This window comes from Tenrec ecaudatus, chromosome 1, assembly GCF_050624435.1.
Source record: "Tenrec ecaudatus isolate mTenEca1 chromosome 1, mTenEca1.hap1, whole genome shotgun sequence".
Taxonomy (NCBI): Eukaryota; Metazoa; Chordata; class Mammalia; order Afrosoricida; family Tenrecidae; genus Tenrec; species Tenrec ecaudatus.
This window is the reverse complement of record NC_134530.1, coordinates 105,655,738-105,678,832: the sequence shown is the minus strand read 5'-3', so window position 1 is coordinate 105,678,832 and position 23,095 is coordinate 105,655,738. Positions and strand designations below refer to the sequence as shown.

General features: G+C 42.7%; 1 protein-coding gene across 5 annotated transcripts in view; it reads right to left on the bottom strand.

The window, feature by feature from the left end:
* ST6GALNAC3 (ST6 N-acetylgalactosaminide alpha-2,6-sialyltransferase 3) overlaps window positions 1-23,095 on the bottom strand; it is a 697,085-nt gene that overhangs the window by 405,359 nt on the left and 268,631 nt on the right. For all 5 annotated transcript variants that reach the window (XM_075557362.1, XM_075557363.1, XM_075557365.1 and 2 more), the window contains exon 2: window positions 13,703-13,897. In XM_075557362.1, coding sequence (XP_075413477.1) covers window positions 13,703-13,897 — 195 coding nt within the window. The remainder of the gene's footprint in view (window positions 1-13,702; window positions 13,898-23,095) is intronic.

The window sequence follows — 23,095 nt, the reverse complement described above, 5'->3', positions numbered from 1 at the left end:
GGTTCAGACTTCCAGCAAATTTGAAAGTATAGATTTGGAAAGATCGCTTCTCTTTGGTCCCTTAGTCCTTTAGGGAACACCTGGGTTAAAAATGAGTTACCATTTTGATTAGAAGTGACAAAACACAACTCAAACTAGCGTAAGGAAAACCAAACATGATTTCATGGCTTGTAAAACCAATCTGTAGGGGCAGAAGGGAAGAATGACTTAACGGCTGATAGGCTCGGGAACTAGTATCTAAGGTTCTTGCTATTGCTCCATCATTTGTTTCTGCTTTCTTGGTGTCTAAGTCTTGATCTCCAGGAAACATAATCACGAAGCCCAGCAATCACATCTCAACAGCTCTACAACCAAAGAAAGGGATGTCTGTCCCACCAGCTTTAATGAGCAAACAAACAAAATACAGTTTCCACTGAGTCAATTCTGACTCATGGCAATATTAGTGAACAGAGAATTGTGAATTCGACTGTCCCTATGGGTTTCTGATGATCTTGCTGTGAGCACCCCATCACATATCCACTATACCACCATGAGGTTTCCATGACCCAAAGTCTTTATAAAAGACTTTGTAAATAGAGTGATTTCTATTTCTCCCACAGAGCCGCAGTGGGCTCAAACTACTAAATTTCAGTTCACTTAATTAGTGTGGCACCAGAATTCCTTCCCACAGCTTTAGGCATGCGAGAAAGTGGGGAAGATTCAGATTGGCTCATGTTGGGTCATGTGACCGTCTCTTGACCAATTACTTAACTGTCCAACAAACAACATTATATACTATCTTAGTCATGTGGCCAAACAGGAAAGGGGAGATAGAGAATATACCTAAGAGTCGATGTATGTGTATGATTACATGTATTAGTTATTTTAGTATATAACATACCCTGTACTTCCAGAGGATGGGCAACTCAGATCCTACTGCCCTCAAATGTGCATGAATAGAAGCCGACATCTTGACATGAGTTGGACAACACCTGTGTTCGTAGAGCCATCAGTATCTTCAGTTGTTGATGGGCATGACTCAAGGTCAGGAGAAACAGCTGCAAATATATTCTAAATACTGGAACTTGAAATATGCAAAGTAAAAAGTTAGGAAAATTAGAAGTGGTCCAAGTGTAATGGAACACATACATATTGGTATCCTAGGCATTACTGATTATGGGCCCATTGTGGAACAGACCATCAATTGCTCATTAGTAAATTCAGGCTGAAGTTGAAGAAAATTAAAACAAGTTCACACACAAAAAAATGACCTTGAGGCTATATCCCACATGAATTTCCTCATTGAACACCAGTGATAGAAGACCTGATAAGCTGTGGGAGGGCATCAAGACCATCATTCATGAAGAAATCAAAAGGCGATTTAAAAAGACAGGAAAGTAAGAAAAGATCAAAGTGGATGTCAGAGGAGACTCTGAAACTTGCACTTAATTGTCAGGTAGCTAAAGCACATGGAAGAAAAATGGAAGATATTGAAGTGCCATGGACTGCTAACCGGACAAACTGGTTTGTCTCGGAAGAAGTACATTTAGAGTGCTCCTTAGAGACGAGGATTGTGATAAGTTCTCCAGTATACTTCGGACATGTTGGTAGGAAAGTCCAGTCCCTGGAGAAGGACATCATGTTCGTTAAGATGGAAGGGCATAGAAAACGAGGAAAGCCCTCAGTGAGTCGGACTGACACATAGCTGCTTCAATGGGTTCAGGGAGGGGAACAGTTGTGAGGCTGGCACAAGGACAGTGCAGTGTTTTGTTCTGTTGTGCATAGGGTCGCTATGAGCCAGAGCAGACTCTGTGGCACCTAAAAACAACAACATACCTGTCTATTCTATGTATGTTTGTATCTAAGAAGGTGTACATTTTTCTACCAGCAGGTGTGCAGCTACATATTATATGTGAGTGCATGTGTGCATATCATCTATGTATTATATATTGGTTTATGAAAATGAATGGCTACACATATTGCACATACATATCATTTTGCAAGTATGAATGTATCTTTTTCTTCTAGGGATCCAGGTCATATTCCTAAATCATAATTTCATCATTACAATGACTAAAATTTGCCCTATCTTCTATATCCTGTCAAGCCAAATCAAATCTGCTGCCGTGGTGTGCTAACTCAGAGATACCTTATAGGACTGCCCACAGGGTTTCCAAAGCTGTAAATCTTTCTGAAAGCAGACTGCCACACCTGTTTCCTTCTGGTTGCTGGCAGATTAGAACTACCAATGTTTCTTTACCATCTGAGCCCTTTGAGCATTGTGCCAACAGACCTTCTCCTTTACTCCACAGAGTCTGTTCAATTCTAGCCAGACTAACTTATTGATTTTTAGCACGTGTGTCTGTTTTCCTTGTCTGGAATTGGAAACAAGCCTGAGGCAGTGTTTGGGGAACTTTTGGGGGATAAGATGTTGTGTTCATGTCTGGGGTACATGGAAGCCAGGGAAACAGCAACAGAAGTGGCCTCCAAGTAGTTCTCTAGGTAGCAGTGTCAAGACAAGGGCGCCTCAGGATGAGGTAACCAGTCAAACAAACAGAGGAGTCACAGAATTCGCAGAGGTTGTGTGTCCCAAGGGAGGTAGAAAACCATGGCTCTCCAGAATGTGAGGCCCTTGTCGATTCCCTAAATATGTATTAGGAGTGCATTGAGCCTTTTGTAATGCCTTTGGCCTCCTGGAACCCACAGGAGGTGGAGAGAAGTTGGCAAGGTCTTTTCTGATACTTGCTACTTCTCTTTCCCTCAACTTCACTTTCTTTTCTTCCTTTATTGCATACAAATATTTCACTTAGGCACATCTCACTTTTCCCAGGAAAGCTTCCCCGGATTGTTGCAACACAGTCGTATTGGTTCCAACACAGTCTCGCTCATTTGGTAGTCAATCATAGATATTAGATCGCAAGATATAGTCATTGATTGGGTGTTATATCTCCACTCTACAAATATATATACTCCTACATGGAAAATACTCACTTATCCTTAGCTGGAAACAATAAACCAAATATGTATGTGTCAAATAAGCAATCTGCATTATTTGTTAATTATTTTGGGGGGGTTTATGTGGCTTTAAAAAATCATTTTATTAGGGGCTCATACAACTCTTATCAAAATCCATTCATACATCAATTGTGTAAAGCACATTTGTACAATCATTGCCCTCATCATTCTCAAAACATTTGCACTCCACTTAAGCCCCTGGCATCAGCTCCTCATTTCCCCCCTCCTTCCCCACTCCCCGCTCCCTCATGAACCCTTGATAATTTATAAATTATTATTTTGTCATATCTTGCACTGTCTGATGTTTACCTTCACCCACTTTTCTGTTGTCCATCCCACAGGGAGGAGGTTAATGAAGATCCTTATAATCAGTCCCCCCTTTTCAACCCACCCTCCCTCCACCTTCCCAGTATTGCCACTCTCACCACTGATCCTGAAGGGGTCATCGTCCTGAATTCCCTGTGTTTCCAGTTCCTATCTGTACCAGTGTACATCCTCTGGTCTAGCCAGATTTGTAAGGTAGAATTGGGATCGTGATAGTGGGGGTGGGAGGGTGTTGAGGAAGCATTTAGGAACTAGAGGAGAGTTGTGTTTCATCATTGTTCCATTGCACCCTAACTGGCTCCTTTCCTCCCAGCGATCCTTCCTTAAGGAGTTGTTCAGTTGCCTACAGATGGGCTTTGGGTCTCCACCCGCACTCCCCCTCATTCACAATGATATGATTTTGTGTTCTGATGATGCCTGATACCTGATCCCTTCGACACCTCATGATTGCACAGGCTGGTGTGCTTCTTCCATGTGGGCATTGTTGCTTCTGAGCTAGATGGCCGCTTGTTCACCTTCAAGCCTTTAAGACCCCAGACGCTATATCTTTTGATAGCCGGGTGCCATCAGCTTTCTTCACCACATTTGCTTATGTACCCATTTGTCTTCAGCGATTGTATCAGGGAGGTGAGTACACAGTGATATTATTTTTTGTTCTTTGATACCTGATAACTGATCCCTTTAACACCTCATGATCATGCAGACTGGATCCTTTATAACAATTTGAGGAGCCCCGGTGACTTGGTGGTTAGGTGTAAGATTATCTTTTTGAAACCACCAGACATGCTGTGTGAGAAAGATGAGGTTGTCTACTCCAGTAAAGAGTTACAGTCTCAGAAATCCACAAGAGCAGTTCTAGTTACTCTGTCCTCTAGGATGTGGCAGCATCAACTCAATGGCAGTGAGTTTGGGTTTTTTGGTTATAACAATTTAATAGCTAACATTTATTTCTTTTAGGATTACACAATTGTGAATATTTGTAATTTAATTAACAACAGACTGATTTCTATAACCCGTATTTGCATATAATTGCTGTCAACATATTTATGCAAATGCCAAAGCACATATTTCAGAATAGACCTATTCATGTCAGCTTTAGTTACATGTGAATATTTATTTGAATAAGTGGAGTGTGTGTTTTTATTGCTAAGAAAGTCAGCTCTATTCCTTAATTGTTGCTATAACCACAATTTGGGAAATTCTACTGCAATATCAATATGTTATGCACATCTTTAATTAGGCTAGTAAGGCCTGTCTGTCACAGCCATTGATCCTAAGTATTCTTATTTAGTCTACTTGAAACTTTAAAGCATTCTCATTTTTTTTAAGCAGCATATTTCGGCCTCATTAAACTGTTAGGCAAATCAATATGCAGCCCTACAACTTGATTGCTGCTGTGTTCTAGAAATTCCGCGCTGCTGCATTAGGCACCATCTCAAAGGGCACTGTTCCCCCAAATACCAGAAATCCTCAGCAAGCACTCCAGCATGCGGCAGTTCTCCTATCAGATCTGAGAAAGAACTCGCTGTCCTCCACTGATCACCTGGAATATCTGACCACGGCATCCCATTGATTTGCAGCCCCAACCGTGTCATCAAGTAAGTTGCTGGTTGCTTGCTCTGAGCAATGTCTTCACACTAGGTTACCCCACAATAAAAACAACCCAGTGACTGATGCTATGGTCTGAAAACAGATTCCCTTCTCCCTCTCCCAGGGGCCCTGGAGGCACTCTCAAGTAAGTGTTTAACTGCTAACCATAGGACCCACAATTTGACTTCACCAGCCATTCCATGAGAGAAAGAAGAGGCTCTATCCTCTGTAAACATCTAAAGATCTATAGCCTATACAGAGTCACTATAAATCAGAACCAACTCCCATTCTCTAGAAGTCTGCCATGCTCTCTCAATAGGCAGAAACAATGGTTGCCCTCTACCAAGGGCACTTCGGTCTTTCACACCTGCTCTATCCATCATATTAGGAGCCCTGGTGGAGTAGTGGTTATGAGTTGGGCTGCAATCTCAAGGTCAGCAATTACCACTAGCCCCTCTATGGAAGAACGATGAGATGTTCTACTCCCATAAAGAGCTGCACTCTTGGAACCCACAGGGGCAGTTCTACATTGTCCTCTAAGGTTGCTATGAGTAGGCATTAACTCTATGGCAGAGTGTATCCATGGAAAGAAAGCCCTGATGGTGTAATTGGTAACAGTTGGGCTGCTAATCGTAAAATTAGCAGTTCAAACCCACCAATCACTCCTCCGGAGAATGGTGTGTTAATCTCTTCTTCTGTTGTTAGCTGCCATGAAGTCGGTTCCCACTCACAGCGACCCCGTGTGGAGGAGTTCTACGCACTGCCTGCCTGGTCTTGTGCCATCTTCAAACCTGTTCTTATGCTTGAACGCCTGGTTGCTTCTGTAAAGAGTTAAAGGAGGAAAACAGGGTTACCTCTTCCTACAGAGTGACAGTCTCAGGAGCTCACAGGAGCAGTTCCACCCTGTCCTGTAGTGTCACTGTGTGTCAGCGTTGGCTGGATGGCAGTGAGTGAGGCGCTAAAGATTTAAAGCCTGAGAAAACCTAAGAGGCCGTTTTATTCAGTCCAGAGAGCCTCTATGAGTCGGAAACAATTCCGTGGCAATGAGTGTATTTTTGTTTTTTACCCATTACAGTTAATTAGTTTAAAGTGATTAATTAATGACTTTAATTCATTTAAAATTCGTTTCGGTCCCATTAAAATGGGGATCGTATTACTGACCTATTAGGGCAACCATGAGTCACTTGGTTGCTCTTTCATCTAAATGATTTGCGTGGTCTTTGGAAGGAAACAGGGTTGGTGGGAAAATTTTAATGGCTTTTGGTGCTGCCTCACAATTGTTGTCAATGTCAATTAACAAAACCAGCCCGTTAGTACGTGCTCCATTCTGACTCGCGGTGACCTCCTGTGTGTCCGAGGGCGGTCGTTCGTGTTAGGGGCCACCGAGTTAGTTCAGACGCACAGGGACCCCATGCACAGCAGAATGAAACACTGTGAGGTCCTACGACGTACAATCGTTTCTGTGTCTGTGCTCCTTGTTGCAGCCCTGGGTGAATGCGCTTCCTGAAGGCCTTCCTTTCTTTCCCTGCCCCTCTGCTTCACCAAACATTTCACCATTCTCCAGGGACAGGTCTCTCCCGATGTGATGTCCAACGTACGTCAGATGCAGTCTTGCCATCCTTGCCTCTAGGGACCACTCTGGCTGTCCTTCTTCTTCTTCTTCGTCTTAAAAGTTAATGCTTTTTATTGCCATGCCATAGTGCGTGCTGGTATTTTTTAAATCATTTTATTGTGGGCTCGTACGACTCTTACCACAATCCATACCTCAATGGAACCAGGCATGTTTGCTCCTATGCTGCCCTCATTCTTTTCTGGACATTCACTGTCCATTGAGCCCTTGGGATCAGCTCTTTCCCCTCCTCCTCCCCACCCTCGTAGCCCCCTGCAAGGTTGTACAGTGTTATCATTTGCATCTCTCACACTGACCGCTGTCTCCCTTCCCCCGTGGTTTCTGTTGCTCTTGCCCCTGTGGAGGGCTGTATGGTTATGTGTCAATCATTGCGATCGGCTGTACTTCTTCAGGACAGATTTGTTTGTTCTTTTGGCAGTCTGTGGTCCTTTTAATATTCTATGCCAACACCACAGTTCAAATGCATCCGTTCTTCTTCAGTCTTCCTCATTCAAGGTCTGATTTTCACATGCACAGGAGGCTATTGAAAATATCATGGCTTGGGTCAGGCATAACCTAGTCCTCCAGGTGTTCTCCTTGCTTTTCAACACTTTAACGAGATCCTGTACAACAGCTTTACCCAGTGCAAGGTGTCTTTTAATCACTTGGCTGCTGCTTCCATGAGCATTGCTTATAGATCCAAGCAAGAAAAACCCTTGACAACTTCAAATGTTTCTCCATGTAACATGTTACTGATTGGTCTGCTTAGAAGCATTTTCGTCTTCTTTATTTTGAGCTGTATTCCATACTGAAGGCTGCAATTCTTGATCTTCATCAGCAAGGGCTTCAAGTGTCTCCTTACTTTCAGAAAGCAATATTTTGGGTTGTTATTAAGCCTTCTTCCAATCTTAATACTACCTTCTTCTTCATAGAAGCCAGCTTCTCTGATGATTTTCTCAGTATAGAGATTGGATAATTATAGTGAGAGGAGACAACACTGTCTCACACCTTTACTTCATTTCAACCACGCAGTATTCCCTTGTTCTGTTCACACAACTGTCTTTTGATCCATGTACATGTTCCCCGTGAGCACAATCAAGTGTTCTGGAGTTCCCATTCTTTTCAAAGAAATTATCTTCATTGAGGCAAGATCCATCTGACATCAGCTATGATGGCCCTTGTTTCACATCCTGTCTTTTGAGTGACCTTTGCTTTCTTTCGTGATTGACGTTCTTGATAGCCTCCAACAGCTCTCAGGTCTTCTGTCATTCCATTCAAGGCATCAGATCTGTTCTTGAGATGTTCTAGAAATTCATGTGCATAGACACAAGGTTGTCTCTTGGTTCTCTTGCACTTGTTTTCATTTCTTCAGCTTTAGCTTGACCTTACATATGAGCAACTGATGGTCTGTTCCACAGTTAGCCCTGATCTCATTGTAGTTGACAATATTGAATTTCTCCATCACCTCTTCCCAGAGATGTAGTCAATTTAATTTCTGTTTATTCCACCTGGAGAAGAACCTGTGTACAGCTGCCTTTCCATTTTTGAAAAAGATATTTGCTATGAACAAGTCATTAGTCTTGCAAAACTCTATCACATGGTCTCCAGTTGTGTTTCTATCACCAAGACAACAATTCTCAGCTAGTAGTCTTTCCTCTTTGTTTCCAACGTTTGCCCTCAGATCACCAATAATCATCAACGCATCTTGTTGCATGTTTGGTCAATTGATGCATGTTTGAATACATTGATAAAATTCTTCAATTTCCTCACCACTAGCTTCCATGATTGGACAGAAGTTGAATAATAGTCATATTGATTGGATTTCCTTGAAGGCGGATAGGTAGAATCATATCGCAGGCACAATTGTACTTCAGAATGGATCTTGAAATTCTGACAACTACTGCAGTGGTATTCCTCTTGGTTCTGTCATTCCTGTCATAGAAAGCCATATGATCTCATCATTCACAGTGGCCAATCCCAGTTCATCCCAGCTGACTACTGTTTAAGATATTGACCTTTATGCATTCCACTTCATTTTTGACGATGCCCAATTTTCCTAGATTCATACTGCATTCACTCCAAGTTCAGACAATTAGTAGATTTTTTTGCAACTGTTTCCTCTTAACTTGAGTTTTGCTCCATCAGCAAATGATTACAGGATTTTCAATGTCTGCTATCTTAGAATAGGATCCCTTGGTCCTTTTTCCCCAGGCACCTCTGAGAAACCTTGACTCTCAAACCTTTTGGTCACTAGGTGAGTTACATCACCCAGGCTGATGAGAAGTTCTATGGCTTTGTAACTTGGAACCCCTTTTCCTATTCTGCTTCCCCAAAAAGAAAATGGCACAACTTGCCTGGCCTTCCCTGGCACCAAACTCAAAACCCAAACTCACTGCCATCAAGTCAATTCTGACTGAGGGCAACCCTAGAGGGCAGGGTAAAACGGTGCCTTTGGGTTTCCAAAACCGTTACTCTTTATGGGAGTAGAAAGCTTTATCTTTCTCCCATGGAATGGCTGGAGGTTTAGAACTGCTGACCTCATGGTTAGCAGTCCAGCCTGCAGCAGTTACAAAAGGGATGGCAGGGCTGAGTAAAGGATAGAAAGCAATTCATTTCCAGTTAGGGTGTCATTTTCACGGGAAGAAGGGGATTGCAATTCTTGCCTTTAATACAAGAGTCCTTACAGTTTGGCCACACATTCTTTTTGATGAATCTGGACCAGGAAAAAAAAGACACAAATAATCTTAAATATGCGCAATCCCAGGTGTGTGACTTTGTTATGTTGTTTGTGCTTTTAGTTTTCATACTCGCCCTGGGAACATTTAATTCGAAAAGTAGATGAAAGGATCAAATGAAGCAGAATTTGAACTGGGTATAATGTGCTCTAGGTGAGGTCTTGATCCAGACTTCCACAGACTCATGAGACCACCTGTACTTTACTTGCTCCAATCCAAAGGGACCAAAGTATACACTTCCTTCTAAAACAAGTCAGAGAATCACATTTTGCTTCTAAGAAACCCAGATTTCCTCACAGCAACCATTAAATCTTCAACCTAATTCCCTCCTTCCTAGTAGATGGCAGTATAGAGACATTTCGTCTTGTACGCATTTCAGCTCTTGAAATTCTTGTCCAGCCACAGCAATGTCTGGCCCAACTAAAACACTGGGCATTAAAGCCATCACCAACCATGACTTTCAGATTTTCTAGGTCTGGAAATTACTGCCGGCACATCTGCTTGTTAAAAAAAGAAGAACATTCTAAGAGGCCTTGTGGTTTCTTAAAAGTGTGTGCATTCTGGGAGAAAGGAACTTCTGAGATAAATGCAGGAGCCCTGTGTGATGTTAGGAATTATGGCAATGAGACATTCTCGACTAGGGGTGGAGTCAACTCTGTCATTCAAGTCGCAGCCTGATGACACCTCCTTGATGCCATAAACCTTTTGTTAGAGAGCAAGATGAATAGAGATGACCTCTCTCTGCCACTTCATCTTGCTCCTGTATGGAACTTCACTGAGACGCTGTGTCTGCCTCCATATGTGGCCGCATGTGGGGTGCATGAACCTGAGAGCTGTGGACTCCCTACCATGTTTCTAATGACCTTGGACCCACATGACTGTACTCACTGGCCTGTGATTTCCCTGATTCCCACTTCACCTTTCAGCGTCAGCTAAGTGAGTCTGAAGAGGTCCTCAGCTAACATTGAACCTATGGACTTGGGTTGGACGGGGCTGGGGTACCTTCGTGATACAAAGTTGCATTTTGTGTCCTTGTCCCTAGACGAGTGTCACTGGATTTGGTTCTTTAGACAACCTGGTCTCACACTCCAAGATCTGGAGAGAAGCAGACGAGCTTGTTGAGCACTCGGAGCAGCGCATAGCTTTGGACCTTCTCCGTGTTCCCAAAGAGTGAAGGGGTAGGCGGACACCTACCTTTGGTGTGAAGTCTAGGACAGGTGGTACAAAGGAGCCCGGACGCGGCTGAGGTGAAGCATTTGCTTGATCAGGGAAAGTTAGTGATAGAAATCCAGCAGCTCCGGCACAGGCGGAAAACCTGGTGATTCGCTCCCATCAAACCCCGGCCTTGGAAACCCGGCAGGTAGGTCACTCCTCGCTACAGGGTTAATAGGAGTTGGGATTGAATTAACGCCAACAGGCTTGATTTGGGGGTTTATGGGTGATGAAATGATGAACATACTTGACAGCTAACCAAAAAGCTGGAGGCTCAGTTCCACTCAGAGGGACCTCTGAAGATAACTCTGGCAACCTACTTTTTGAAAAATGAGCCACTGAAAATCCTATGACATATAATTCGAGTCTTGTTACACTTGGGGTCTCCATGACTTACAGATGAACATAAAGCAACTGGTTTTCTTTTCATTTTTTCCTTTGACTATTTTCTCAGAGTACCAAGACTACCACTTACCATTTTAGCTACATGACGTGAGCGCTGATGGCTTTTTTTTTTGGGTGTGGAATATCTTATTTAATGCAACCATAACCATATTTAGGAAGGATTAGAAATTATTTGGTGAAGACAACTGACAGCCATTTAAGAATAAGGATGAACATGCACATAACGTCCAGTTGGACGAGAGATATGGTTGGTGGGGATAGCTCAGAGACAATCCCCAATCACAAATCCCCCAGCCTCTGGGGTAACTGATATTGTAACTCACATGATGACAATATCCTTGCTTTTTTGTTTTATAATCTATGTCCAGGGGCGTTGTAGGATGGGCATTGGGCTGCTATCTTCATGACTGACAGCTGAAGCATGCCAGCTGCTCAGCAGGAGAAGGACGGGGCTCCCTTTTCCCAGAAAGCTCTGAACACAAAATCTGGCGTTGTGGACTTTGGTTTGGTGGTGTGACATACGGAACACTGCAAGTTGAAGCTGTGAACTACAGTTGAGGGAGAGACAGAGACTCATTCAGAGGGCATCAGTTTGGGTCTCGGAGCCTCTTGGTTTTTCTCCTATTTAATCCTCTTAGGTACAGCAGTTGACATTGCTATATCTAGTTTACAATTAAGAAAAACTGATATTAGAAAGAGGTTGACATTTTCTCAAGAGCAAATATGCAAGTAATAAGTATGAGACCTGGGACTACGTGCCTCACGATGAAACCCTCTCCAGCAAGCATCCTTCCTTCCAAGAACTGACGCTTGCAAGTGCAAACTCATACCATTGGTGAAACCACCATGGTAAATGCTGTACCCAAAGAATTTCAAAGGCAGCTTAGTTAATATGAATAGTTAAATAACTGCAGGCCTAGGTCAATTTTTAACTTGTTGTTTTATTCTTGTTACGTGCTGTTGAGTCAATTTTGAATTACTGGTAGCGCTGTGTGACCGAGCAGAACTGCCCAGGGGGCTGTCTAGGCATCAATGCACACAAGAGCAGATCACTAGGGCTTTGCCCCATGGACACGCTAGGTAGTTGCAACCCACCAACGACTCAGTTAGAACGTAAATGCCTAACCACGGTACCACCATGGCCTTCCAATCCAACTCACTCACATTAAAAACAAAACTAAACAAAACACAGACGTTTGGCCTTCATTTTAGTTCAATTCCTTCAAGAAAGTAATTTGTGGGGCACTTGAGTCACATTGTCTTATTTTTAACTGGCAGCAACATCCCCTCCACCCAAAACCCCCAAAGCACTCACTGTCAAATCAATCGGACTCACAGCAACCTTAATGGACAGGGTAGAACGGTCCCTGTGAGTTTCTGAGACAGTATCTCTTCACGGGAATCAAAAGCTTCACCTTCCTGCCATGAAGCAGCTGGTGGTTTTGAACTGCTGACCCGGAAGTTAGCAGCCCAACTCTTAACCACTCCGCCACCAGGGCTTCGAGCCCTGTGACAGGCACGTATAAAATAATTAACACGATCCAGTAAAGGTATAGAACACTAAATGAGAAAGAGAAATATAAGCACCAACTATTCCCTAAGAGTTATATTTTTATATAAATAATCAATTTATTAGGACACTCAATAAATTTATGCATTGAACACTTTTAATGAAATAATTTAGAACCAATTAAAGAACAAACATCAAAGACATTTCCTAAGAATTTAGAGGCTATTAATGATGCTTTTTTCCCCCCAGCTATAATAGTGTAATAAAAAGCCTATAAATCCTGCAGATATAGAAACAATTTTCAAAGAATCACATTAACAAGACGTGGTGACTCAGGTGAGATATTATGTACAAAAGGGGCGGACTAAGCCAGCTTTCAACATCCTTAGCAGGGCGCTAAGAATAACTCTCAAGACAAAAGTAGCAGTCTGCATGTGACTCCTCTTTCTCTTAGCTTTCCAAAAGTGACCTTTATTTGGGATCTGATCCAAAACTCTTCCCAGTAATCAAAGCCAGCCTGGGAGCATGCGCCTCTATCACCAACCACTTTGAGCAAGCTTGGGCTTTCTATCTATGAATATTATCTGCACATTGATATCACTCAATTCAAACAAACAATGCACCCAATTTTATTCACTACTTCGGGACATTGCACATGTTTTGAGAGGTTCTTTATTTCTATTTCGCTTCACGGTGCAAACCTCGCTTATAAGCGCGTGAGCACAGTGAGGATTTACAGTCAACATCCCGCCGTCTACCGCTGCCACCAGTTGCCGCAAAGATTCCAAGGTCCAGTGATTACAGGATTTAAATGATTGCAACCCTTTTACATTTGGAAACTCTTTAAATCCCATTATCTCTGCAGCCACTCGGAATTTTAAAATCAGCGTGGCCTTTTCTAGCTCCAGGTCTACGGATTACAGAGTTTTAAAGAGTTTAAATGCTTTTCTGAAGTTCTGTAAAGAGCTGTCCCCAACTAGTTGACCTCCAGAAAGAGAGCCAGTCGGTTCTCCAGCGGGTAACTGCTGATCAGAGTTTCTCAACGGAAAGGCATACATTGTAATGCCAGCCAAAAGCCACCAGGAAAACAAGTAATTGCTTCCTCAACTCCACATGAGCCCACTGAGGCAGACGATGTGATGTCAGGGTACCAGGTTTTAGACGTGAGTCCGTTAATATTTGAGCATGAGAAAACAAAGGGACCCAAGGAAGCTCCCTCTGGCAGAGAGGGTGATTTGGGTGAGTGGGAAGCCATCTTGCTCCTAAAGAAAAGCTGTTACCATGGATACCCTCCCAATCCTAGGTAACTGGCTGAGGTCTTACCTCTTGTGTCCTCACATTTATGTATCCGTAGTGCGTCCGCAGGGGCCGCCCGGACGTGTAGGCGAGTGGGCTCCATTTTGCATCCGGCTGTCCAAAGCAGTTTAGCAGCAACGGGAAACTCACTTCGCTCGCCAGGCGCACGATGAGCAGGAGGAGGAGCGCTGCTATGGAGCTCACTGCAATCACAGATTTTCTCTGCAAACCATTCAAAAAGAATACATGGCTTTCAACCAACAGCAGTCCTGCAGGGAGCTTCCTTTCGTCCCCTCTCTGTCCTTTCCAAGGGATCAAAGGATTCTGTCATTTGGGCTGTTTCACTTAAACAGACAGAAAATGCTCTTTTGCTGACCAAGCTGCCTGAAGTGTGTTGGGCCACTGCGGGTAAGCGAAGTAGCTTTCATGGATTATCATTCTTGTCTATTCTTCTTTCTAACTCCCTATTCTGCTACAAATTCCTATTCAATTTTTAAAACCCAAGTCAGGCATTTCCAACTTTCTGAAACCCTCCCAGTCGACTCGGGCCCCTCCTCACCCTCACCCCTGCCACTCCCAGGCCAGGATGAGCCTTGAAGGTATTTATTTCTACCTCTTACTCTTCTCACTGGGCAATGGTCTGTGTAGCATTTTCTCCATATGAGTGTGAGTTCTGGCCGTACTGGGACAAACTGTGCCACGCTGTTCTCTGTAACACAGGTCCTCATAACATTGCAGGACCTCAACATGAATGAATGAACTAGCATGGAGTGATGGATCTTTCAAATTGTGTAGGCATGATGACAGTCCTATGATTCCACTGTTTCTTCATCTAGCACTCCCGAGGGGCAACACATTTTGCCAGTGCTGCAGGAGAAGAGTTAGCGAATGAACAAGGTAGGACACACTCACTATTACGTGAAACTTTTAAAAGTACAGGAAATTTCAAGCCTTGAGCGACAATTTTGAAAGACTCTATGGAAAAATATTAACCGATCCAGGAAGCATGAAGAAAAGATAAAAGGAATACACAGAGCCACTGTAGCAAAAAGGCCAACATTCAGCCACTCCAGGAGGGAGCACGTGAGCAAGAACACGTGACGCTGAAGGAAGAAGTCCACGCTGCACTGAGCGCATTAGCCAAAACAAGGTTCCAGGAACTGAGGGAAACCAATAGAAATGTGTCAACAAGCTAAGGAAGGACTGGAAGCACTCATCTATGCCAGGCAATTTGGAAGACAACTTCTTGGTCAGCTAACTTCTCCCACAAAAGGTAACCCCAAATAATGCACAAATCATAGAACAATCTCACTGATAGCACGTTCAAGTAACATTTTGTTGAAGAACATCCAACGATGGTTGTTAAAATACATTGACAGAGAGCCGCTAGAGGTTCTGAACAATCGTGAGGATGGTGCACTGTTCCATTCTGCGCACACAGGGTTGCTATGCGTGAGAGCTAAGCAGATAGCACCTAACCACAAACAAGAATGCAGGACGAGGAGGTCTGATGGCCCTGTAGACATAAGGTTGGCCTCCTAACGGTGAGGGCAGCTGCTGGTGGGAGAAAGATGAGGCTGGCTGCTTTTGCCTACAGATTCATAGTCCCAGAAAGCCTGTATAGGTCACTATGAGTCAGAATCAACTGGGTAGTATTGCAGGTTTTGCAGGTTTTGCCAAAATAAGATTCAAAAAGGTTACAAGAGGAAGAAGAACTTGGTGTCAAGAAGTATAACAGCTTTCCCTTAGAATGTGCTACTGTGAAACAAAAGTAAAAACTATATTGGCTTGGCAGAGTGAAGCAGAATGATTTGAGATTGAACTTGACAAAATGCATGACTTATCAATAGATTTGGGTGAACAGAGCTTTGCAGGCAGTTTTCAAGGATGCGGGAAATATGAGGTTATTCAAAGTATTCCATTGGAGCGGGGACGGAACAACAACCTAGACACACAGTTAATGCCTTTATTGTGGACGGTCTGCCTGGGATGCCACTCTGAGAACTCTGAATTGAATTTTGAAATAAAGAAAATTGTCTGTTGATTTGCTTACTTCGTTCTTTTTAAAGACAACAGTTATGACTTATAAGCACATCAGGATGAGGAGAGACTAAAAGCAGACCCACACTAGTTAAGGGGATATTAAAATTGGCTAGGACAGAGGTAATAGGGGATGGCAACTCAGGCAGTCACAGGGCAGAGGATATGAAAACGACACGATACATTCAATTGTGAAAGAGCAGAAGATGGCTACTGTTTGAATAGAAGGAACGGGCAGCAAATCCGGAAACTCCTGAGCTGGTCATATCAGGAGAAGCCAGAAGGTTCACCGCAAAGATTGATTTTAGAACAGGAAGTATTCGCGTATGTGGTCAAGGTCTGAGGGCGCTCAACGTGGTGAACTTCATTTGCATGGGGATGCGAATAGTCTTGCCCTCAGATGAGTGCATTGGAAGATGGATTGCTACATATGTAAACAAACAAGGACAACTTACAACCATCATATCCATTCTGACTGACAGTGACCCTACAGGACAAGGTGGAACCACCGCAGGAGGTTTCTGAGAAGGTCTTCTTCCGTAGAGTGCCAGTGATGTCCAACCTTGAAGTTTGAGCCCAACACATAACCAGGGCTCCAGATAGAGTGAGGTGGAAATTGAACATGTTATCATTCGTTTTCCCTTTTGACTCTTTTAAACTTTGTTCTACTATCTATTAACTTCTACTTTCTTTTGGACTGAGTGAGGTTTGTCTGGTTTTTGTTTCGTTGGTGTTGTTATTGTCTTTGTTGTCTTTTTAGGTATGTGTTTTTTTTATATGAAATCCAGATTAGGTAACTAGTTAGGGTTATGGCAATAGATGGTAATGTCAGGATACGGTACTAGATAGGTAAATCTTGAGGGTCTGGGAGGGGATTAGGACAGTAATGGGGAGCTAATAATAATGGGTACAAGCATGAAAAAATGCTCGAAAACTGCACAATTCTTTAACATATTTAACCCACTCAATTGTATGGTATGTGGATTATATGTCAATGAACTGGATTTTTTATTCGTTAGGGTTAATATGTCTATCAAATCATTCCATAGTTCAATCATGTCCAGCAAAATTGTTCATTTGCTCCCATAATCCATTTCCAAACGTGCTTTTTCTACACAGACCCCTGGACATCATTATGTCCTCCCCAGCCACCGCCTCCTTTTCCTCCTACTCCCCAACCCTTATTCCACTTAAGAGAAAACAAGCAATCCAACTGTTTTAAAGAGAGAATAGAGCAGAAAGGACCTTGACTTTCCATATGTTAATTTGGGGACTGGAGGGTTAACCAGGGGAGTAGTGAAGCATCAGATGGAAGGCAGAGTCTGGAGCAGGAAGAAAGAGCAGGCCTGGTGGTTGAGCTCTGAAACAGAACAGAGTCATCATTCACTCATGAACTTGGGATTGACCCTGGAAATTAAAGAAAAGTTGAAAGAGTCAAATAACTTTCTAATAATGATCAAACTTGTTTTTTTCTTCTAACAGCAGCCGACTTGCTCAGTGAAGAAGCATTTTTTTGCTCTTCACACGAGTTATGATGGTGGGCAGGTAAGGCCCAAACCAGCACCTGTATTCTCCCTGAAACCAGGCTCTCTGCCTTTGACTCGGAGCAGAACAAGACCCCAAAGGTCTGCGATTCCCCAAGGATGTCTTCCCTCTTGCTCAGTTCCCATAATTTGTATCCCCATCTCTCTGTCTTGCCACCTTAATTTTCCAATCACCTGAAAGTCCCATAAGCTCTGCCTCCTCAAAAGCCCTTAGCTCACCACTGACTGCCCTAGCCTTACCTCATTTAACCTTCTAATCATGAAAAACCACTTAATTTACTCCTCTGTGGAATCATTACGTCCATGACATTGCAATGTGTCAATGTAACAGCTGAAATGAAGTGATAGATCTTACAAGTTCAGAGAGACATAGACCAGAACAGATGGCTAAATAAAAGCAAAGAGGGCAGTCACCCATTAAGTAAACAGGTGAGAAGGTTTTTTTTTTTTTTTTTATAGCCATCCAGTAGCTTGTTGCAAAAGACCAATTTGCTTAGAAGCAGACCCAGATGGGATGTGTGCCTTTGTCTGTTCCAGAGCCCAGCATGCGTCTCTGGGCCTTTGGTTATGGCACTACACTGGATTGCCGGGGGTCTGGGAACAAAAGCACAGAGGGCCTTTCTGAATCCTGACCACAAGTAGCAATACATGCATAATGCATGCATGAGAGAAAATGAGTCAACCACGATGGGAGAAGCTTCAAAAGGGGATGCAATCGTAGTTGTAAAAGCCTACTCCCTGGTAATCCATGCCTGCCTTTCTTGTTCTATCAAAGAGAGCCATGGAATGAGTTCAGAAAAAGCAAAGGGGGCAAAACATGCAGAAGCCAGACTGGAATCCTCTGCGCTCTGCCTGGAATTTTATCCCTCAGTGGGTAGAGGTGTTCCCTTCATAGCTCAGGCTTTGAGCCAATTTCTCATACATTATTGGCCCTGATTCTCTCCTTTACTTCTTATTCCAATATTATTTTTCAGCGTGAAAATGCTCTCATAATGCTCACTATGGAAATGCACCCGAAAGGGCAGCACAATTGGAGCTCCAGGGAGCAAGGCAAAGAGAACCCCACACAAACATCCATTCTCTGAGTCACTTGTACTGGATATAAACATGACAAGTTTATAACAACCGTGTGTCTCAACAGCTGTAACGGAAACAGTGGAAAGCTCCGTTACAAGTTACACTCATCTTAATGCATGGAGAAGGGTGTGTGTGTGTGCGCACCTAGGGCATGAGAGCTGGAGAAGACAGCAAAGGACTGACAGTACAAGGGGACTTCAAAAAAGGTCATGGAAAAATGGCATTACCTTTTAGTTCAGTGTTCCACAAACTCCTAGACGCTGCACAGTACACGACAGTAATACGAGGATTTGTTTCATAGAATCATACACCCTGAGTCTGTGTTCTAGATATATACATTCTCAAAACCTAACTCACTGCCATCAAGTCAATTCCAACTCTATAGGAGAGGGCAGAACACTTCCCCTGGGGTTTCCAGGACAGTAATTCTTTACAGGAATAGAAAGCCTGACCTTTCTCCCATGGAGCAGCTGGTGGTTTCAAACTACTGACCTGTGGTTAACATATAACCCACTATGCCACCATGGCTCCTGAGCTGAAAATAAAAAATAAAACCTCAAAAGACAAAGCCAGGCCCCCAAAGAGTTCACGTGCACCTGACAAGTAAATAGAAGAGTGTAACATCATACACCACAAGAGAAACGAAGACATGCACAGGGCAGTGTAGGAACACAGACAAGGAATAGAGATTCATTGTTGTTGGTGCTAGGTGCCATCGAATCAGCTCAAACTCACAGAGACCCAGAACGGGTATATTGGGAAAGAGAATTCAGAAATGTTTTCCCGAGGACAGGGTATTCAAATAGAGTCTTGAAAAATGAGAACGTAGGAAAGGCATTTCAGACAAAAGGATCGGCATTTTCTGAGGAATAAAGTTTGGAACAGCATGATTGGTTCAATCCTTTGGGAATAAGAGTGGGTAGAAGAAAATGGGGCCGGGTGTAGGAGTGGAGACAGGGTTTAAGTCATATGCAAATAATAAACCACGTACACGATCTGTCTCATCTACCTTATATTAAAACAACAAAAGAATAAATGCATGAAAGTGCTGTGTCTTATCACTTTAAACTATTCATCCTTTTCTGATCAAGTGAAAATGTACTTGAAATTGCCTCTTAACAGATCACAAAACCTCATTTCCAAATTATCTAACTTTTCCCAAGAATACATTTGTTCCATCTGTTGCTTGTTCAGTAACTGCTTTGAGTCCATCAACACTCAGGAAATGAGAGGACTGTACTTGTGAACACATACTTTATGCCTAACAATGTGTTTATAAACGTGCTCGCTGCTACACTTAGTGAAACACTCAGATGATCAAGAGGATGCTTGCTGTCCCCTCATCTGTTAGATTTAACAACCAATTCGGTTGAAGAAAACAGCCCTAAGTACTTGTCATGTTTATATTATATGAGACTTGGTTCAACACATTGTTCAATGAGTAGAAAACAGACATACTTTTAGTAAAAACTCACTTGCTTCAGATCAGTGTTGGCATTAAATGAGACATTAAATAATCTCAGTGCAGGCACATAGTGAGCATTTAAGAAGTGTTGTCCTTGAATGCCTTCGGGTTGATTCCAACTCATTCTGTTGATCCTGTGCACAACAGAATGAAACACTGCCCAGCCCTGTTCCATCTTCACCACTGTTCTTGTGTCTGAGCCCATTGCTGCAGCCACTGTGTCAATCCATCCCATCCGGGGTCTTCCTCTACTGCCCCTCTACTTTAGAAAGCATGACATCTTTCACCAGGGATTGGTCTCTCCTGACAACATGCTCACAGTACATGAAACAAAGTCTTGTATCAACCTCACGATTACAGAGCATTCTGGTTGTACTGCTCCCAAGTCAAATCCGTTTGTTCTTTTGGCCATTCATGGGACTTCCAATATTCTTCACCAGCCCTGGTACTGGAAATGAATCAGTTCTTCCTTAGACTTCCTTATTCATATCCAACTTTCCTGAGGCAGTGGTATTCAAATGGGGTCCTGGAAAATGTCCAACTTTCACGTGCATGTGAGACAATTGGAACTATCACGACTTTGGGGTCATGCACATCTTAGTCTTCAAAGTAACCCCCTTGCTTTTCAACACTGAAAGTTCTTGTGCAGCAGATTTACCCAATGCAATGCACCTGACCTCTTGACTGCTGCTTTCATGAGCATTGATTGGGGCTCCAAGCAGGATGAATCCTTGAAAATGTCAATCTTCTCGCTTTTGATCATGAGGCTTCCTCCTGATCTAGTTTTCAGGATTTTGGTTTTCTTTGCATTCCATTGTAATTCACATCGAAGGATGCAATCCTTGATCTTATTATTATGATATAATTCCTGTCTGATCCATGGGAAGATATTTGCCTGTTGTAGAGAATTGACTAGCCCACGTGCAGGCATGTTTAGAAAAAGCAATATCTTTTCCGCAAATATTCCAAGCAGCTGCAAACTCTTGAACTACTCAGTGCAGCTCACCCGTACCCATTCAGAGAAAGAATGTCACTGAGCCCAGATAGATCTGATGAATTGCTTTAGGGAAAGCTTTTTCCTTCTTGGTTCTTCATTTTGGGCAAGTCTGAAGGGGCCTTTAACAGCCGAGACATTTAGAATCTATTCCCCTCTGTACTGCAAAGAATATGCATCAAAAATGTGGCAATTCCAGCCGCTCGCTTTTTAGAGTTAGAAAATCATTTATCAGACTTTGTGGTTGGGATACCTATTTCAAAACAAAACCTATTGAGGATTCATGATTTCAGAAAAGAACACAATGGCACAGAGTTGGGACTGCCACATTTGCTAACTATGTTAATATTTGTATGCGTTTATTCTTTCTACAATTGAATTGGCCTTTAACTAGCTAGTCACTAGATTGTTCTTATTTTTTTCATAAAGGATAACCAATAGAATAAAGTGTATGCTCTACTTAGTGGATGGTTCCTATTTGATGGTTATTTATAAGGTAAGATATCACACATGTTTGTCATTTACCCGATAATAAATACAAATATTATTTACCCAAATAATAAATACAGTGTCAGTTATTTATATCAGTGTTCAATCACCCCACATATTAATGAGTTTTATCATTGCTTATTTGTGATCTTATCATATCCTAATTTTTCTCCCCTTTAATCAGTTGTGTTATCAATATAATTTTACCCTGTGTCATTGGCCATGTACCAAAACTGGCTCACCCTGAACTTGAATGCAATAAAGGCTCTTCCCATTTGTACAAGGACAAATAAGCCAAGCTCAGAGTAGAAAGCTAAAATCTTCATTTAATATATCTATTGAATCGACAGCCTGCGTGGCTTCTGCTTGTTCTGCTAAAGCAAACTGTGGGGAATACAGTCATATCTCAAAGAGGAGCAAAGGAAAGAGGATCAAAAGTAGGTGGGAAACCCTGGGTGGGTCAAGAAATAGGAGAGGGCATCAAAAAGTTAATGGAAAAATGAGATTAGAAGATAATAGAATTTTCCAGGAACTTTTGGAAGCCCAAACGACTCCCTTGTACCTGAGCTTTTAATGGACAGCCGGCCCTAGGAAGCACAAATAAAACACCTGACTGCGTACAGTTGGTGCTGACTCAGAGACACCCTACAGGACAGGGCAGACCTGCCCAGGTGAGTTTCTGACACTGGGACTCTTTTGGGGAGTAGAAAGCCCTGTCATTCTCTGTGGAGCGACTGGTGCTTTTGAACTGCTGACCTTGCTATTAGCTGCCCAATGGGTAACCAGTATGCCACCAGTTGGTTATAATCATTATAGTGAAAGTCAAGCAAGGTCAACATGGGGGAATGAGCAGCCATGTCAGAATCCAGGAGCCTGATTAAGATGATTCAAGAAGGTAGAAGAAACTAAATTTTACAGCAGACATTGGAGAGGATGGAGGGAACAGAACTAAATAGGCTGGAAGGAATTCAACCAGGGAAGATATTACAGACTATGCTAAGGGGCCTCTTCTTCACGGTAGATGCAAAAGAAGAGGTCTATATGTGGGTAGACGGGATCAGCTTTGATTTTAAAAACTGAGTTTTGAGGTGTTATGGTAAACGGATAGAACACACATAAAGTGGCTTAGGAATTTTAGAAATTTGTACCAGCCCTAAGAAAATTGTGCAAGGCGATTGGTCAAGAAACAATACCTAATATAAGGAAAATTAAAAGTTTCACCTGAGGTGTAGTAATTGAATTTACTTCAAAATCAGTAATTTGCACGATATTTAAATTCCGTTTGCCTAAACCTGGCTTTATTCCCAGTACAAATAAGATAACCACAAAATGCCATGGGCCAACACTCAAGAAGATAAAGCAATTGCCCCTCCATTTCCACAAGGGAAGGTTAGGTTTCCTTTGTTCAGTGGTTCTTAAGCCTCCTAACACTGTGACCCTTTTAGTTTCTTATGTGATGGTGACCCCCAACCATAAAATTATTTTCATTGCTACTTCATAACTGTCATTTTGCTACTGTTGTGAATTGGACGACCCTGTGAAAGGGTCATTCACTCCCCGAAGGGGTCACGACCCACAGGTTGAGCACCGCTACCTTTGTTAGTCAATGGTTCGAAGTCCGACAGCAGACAGGCTGTCGGAATAGACATGGTACAATAGCAGGGCCTCTCTTGTCACACCACAATTCCAGGATCCTTCGGTTCACTGAAGACTCACCTGAGTACTCAGTAAGACGTTGCTAGCTTTGTTAAAAATAAAACAACACAAAGCTCTGGTTTACAAGTGATAGCGTATCTTCAATATAGCGAACT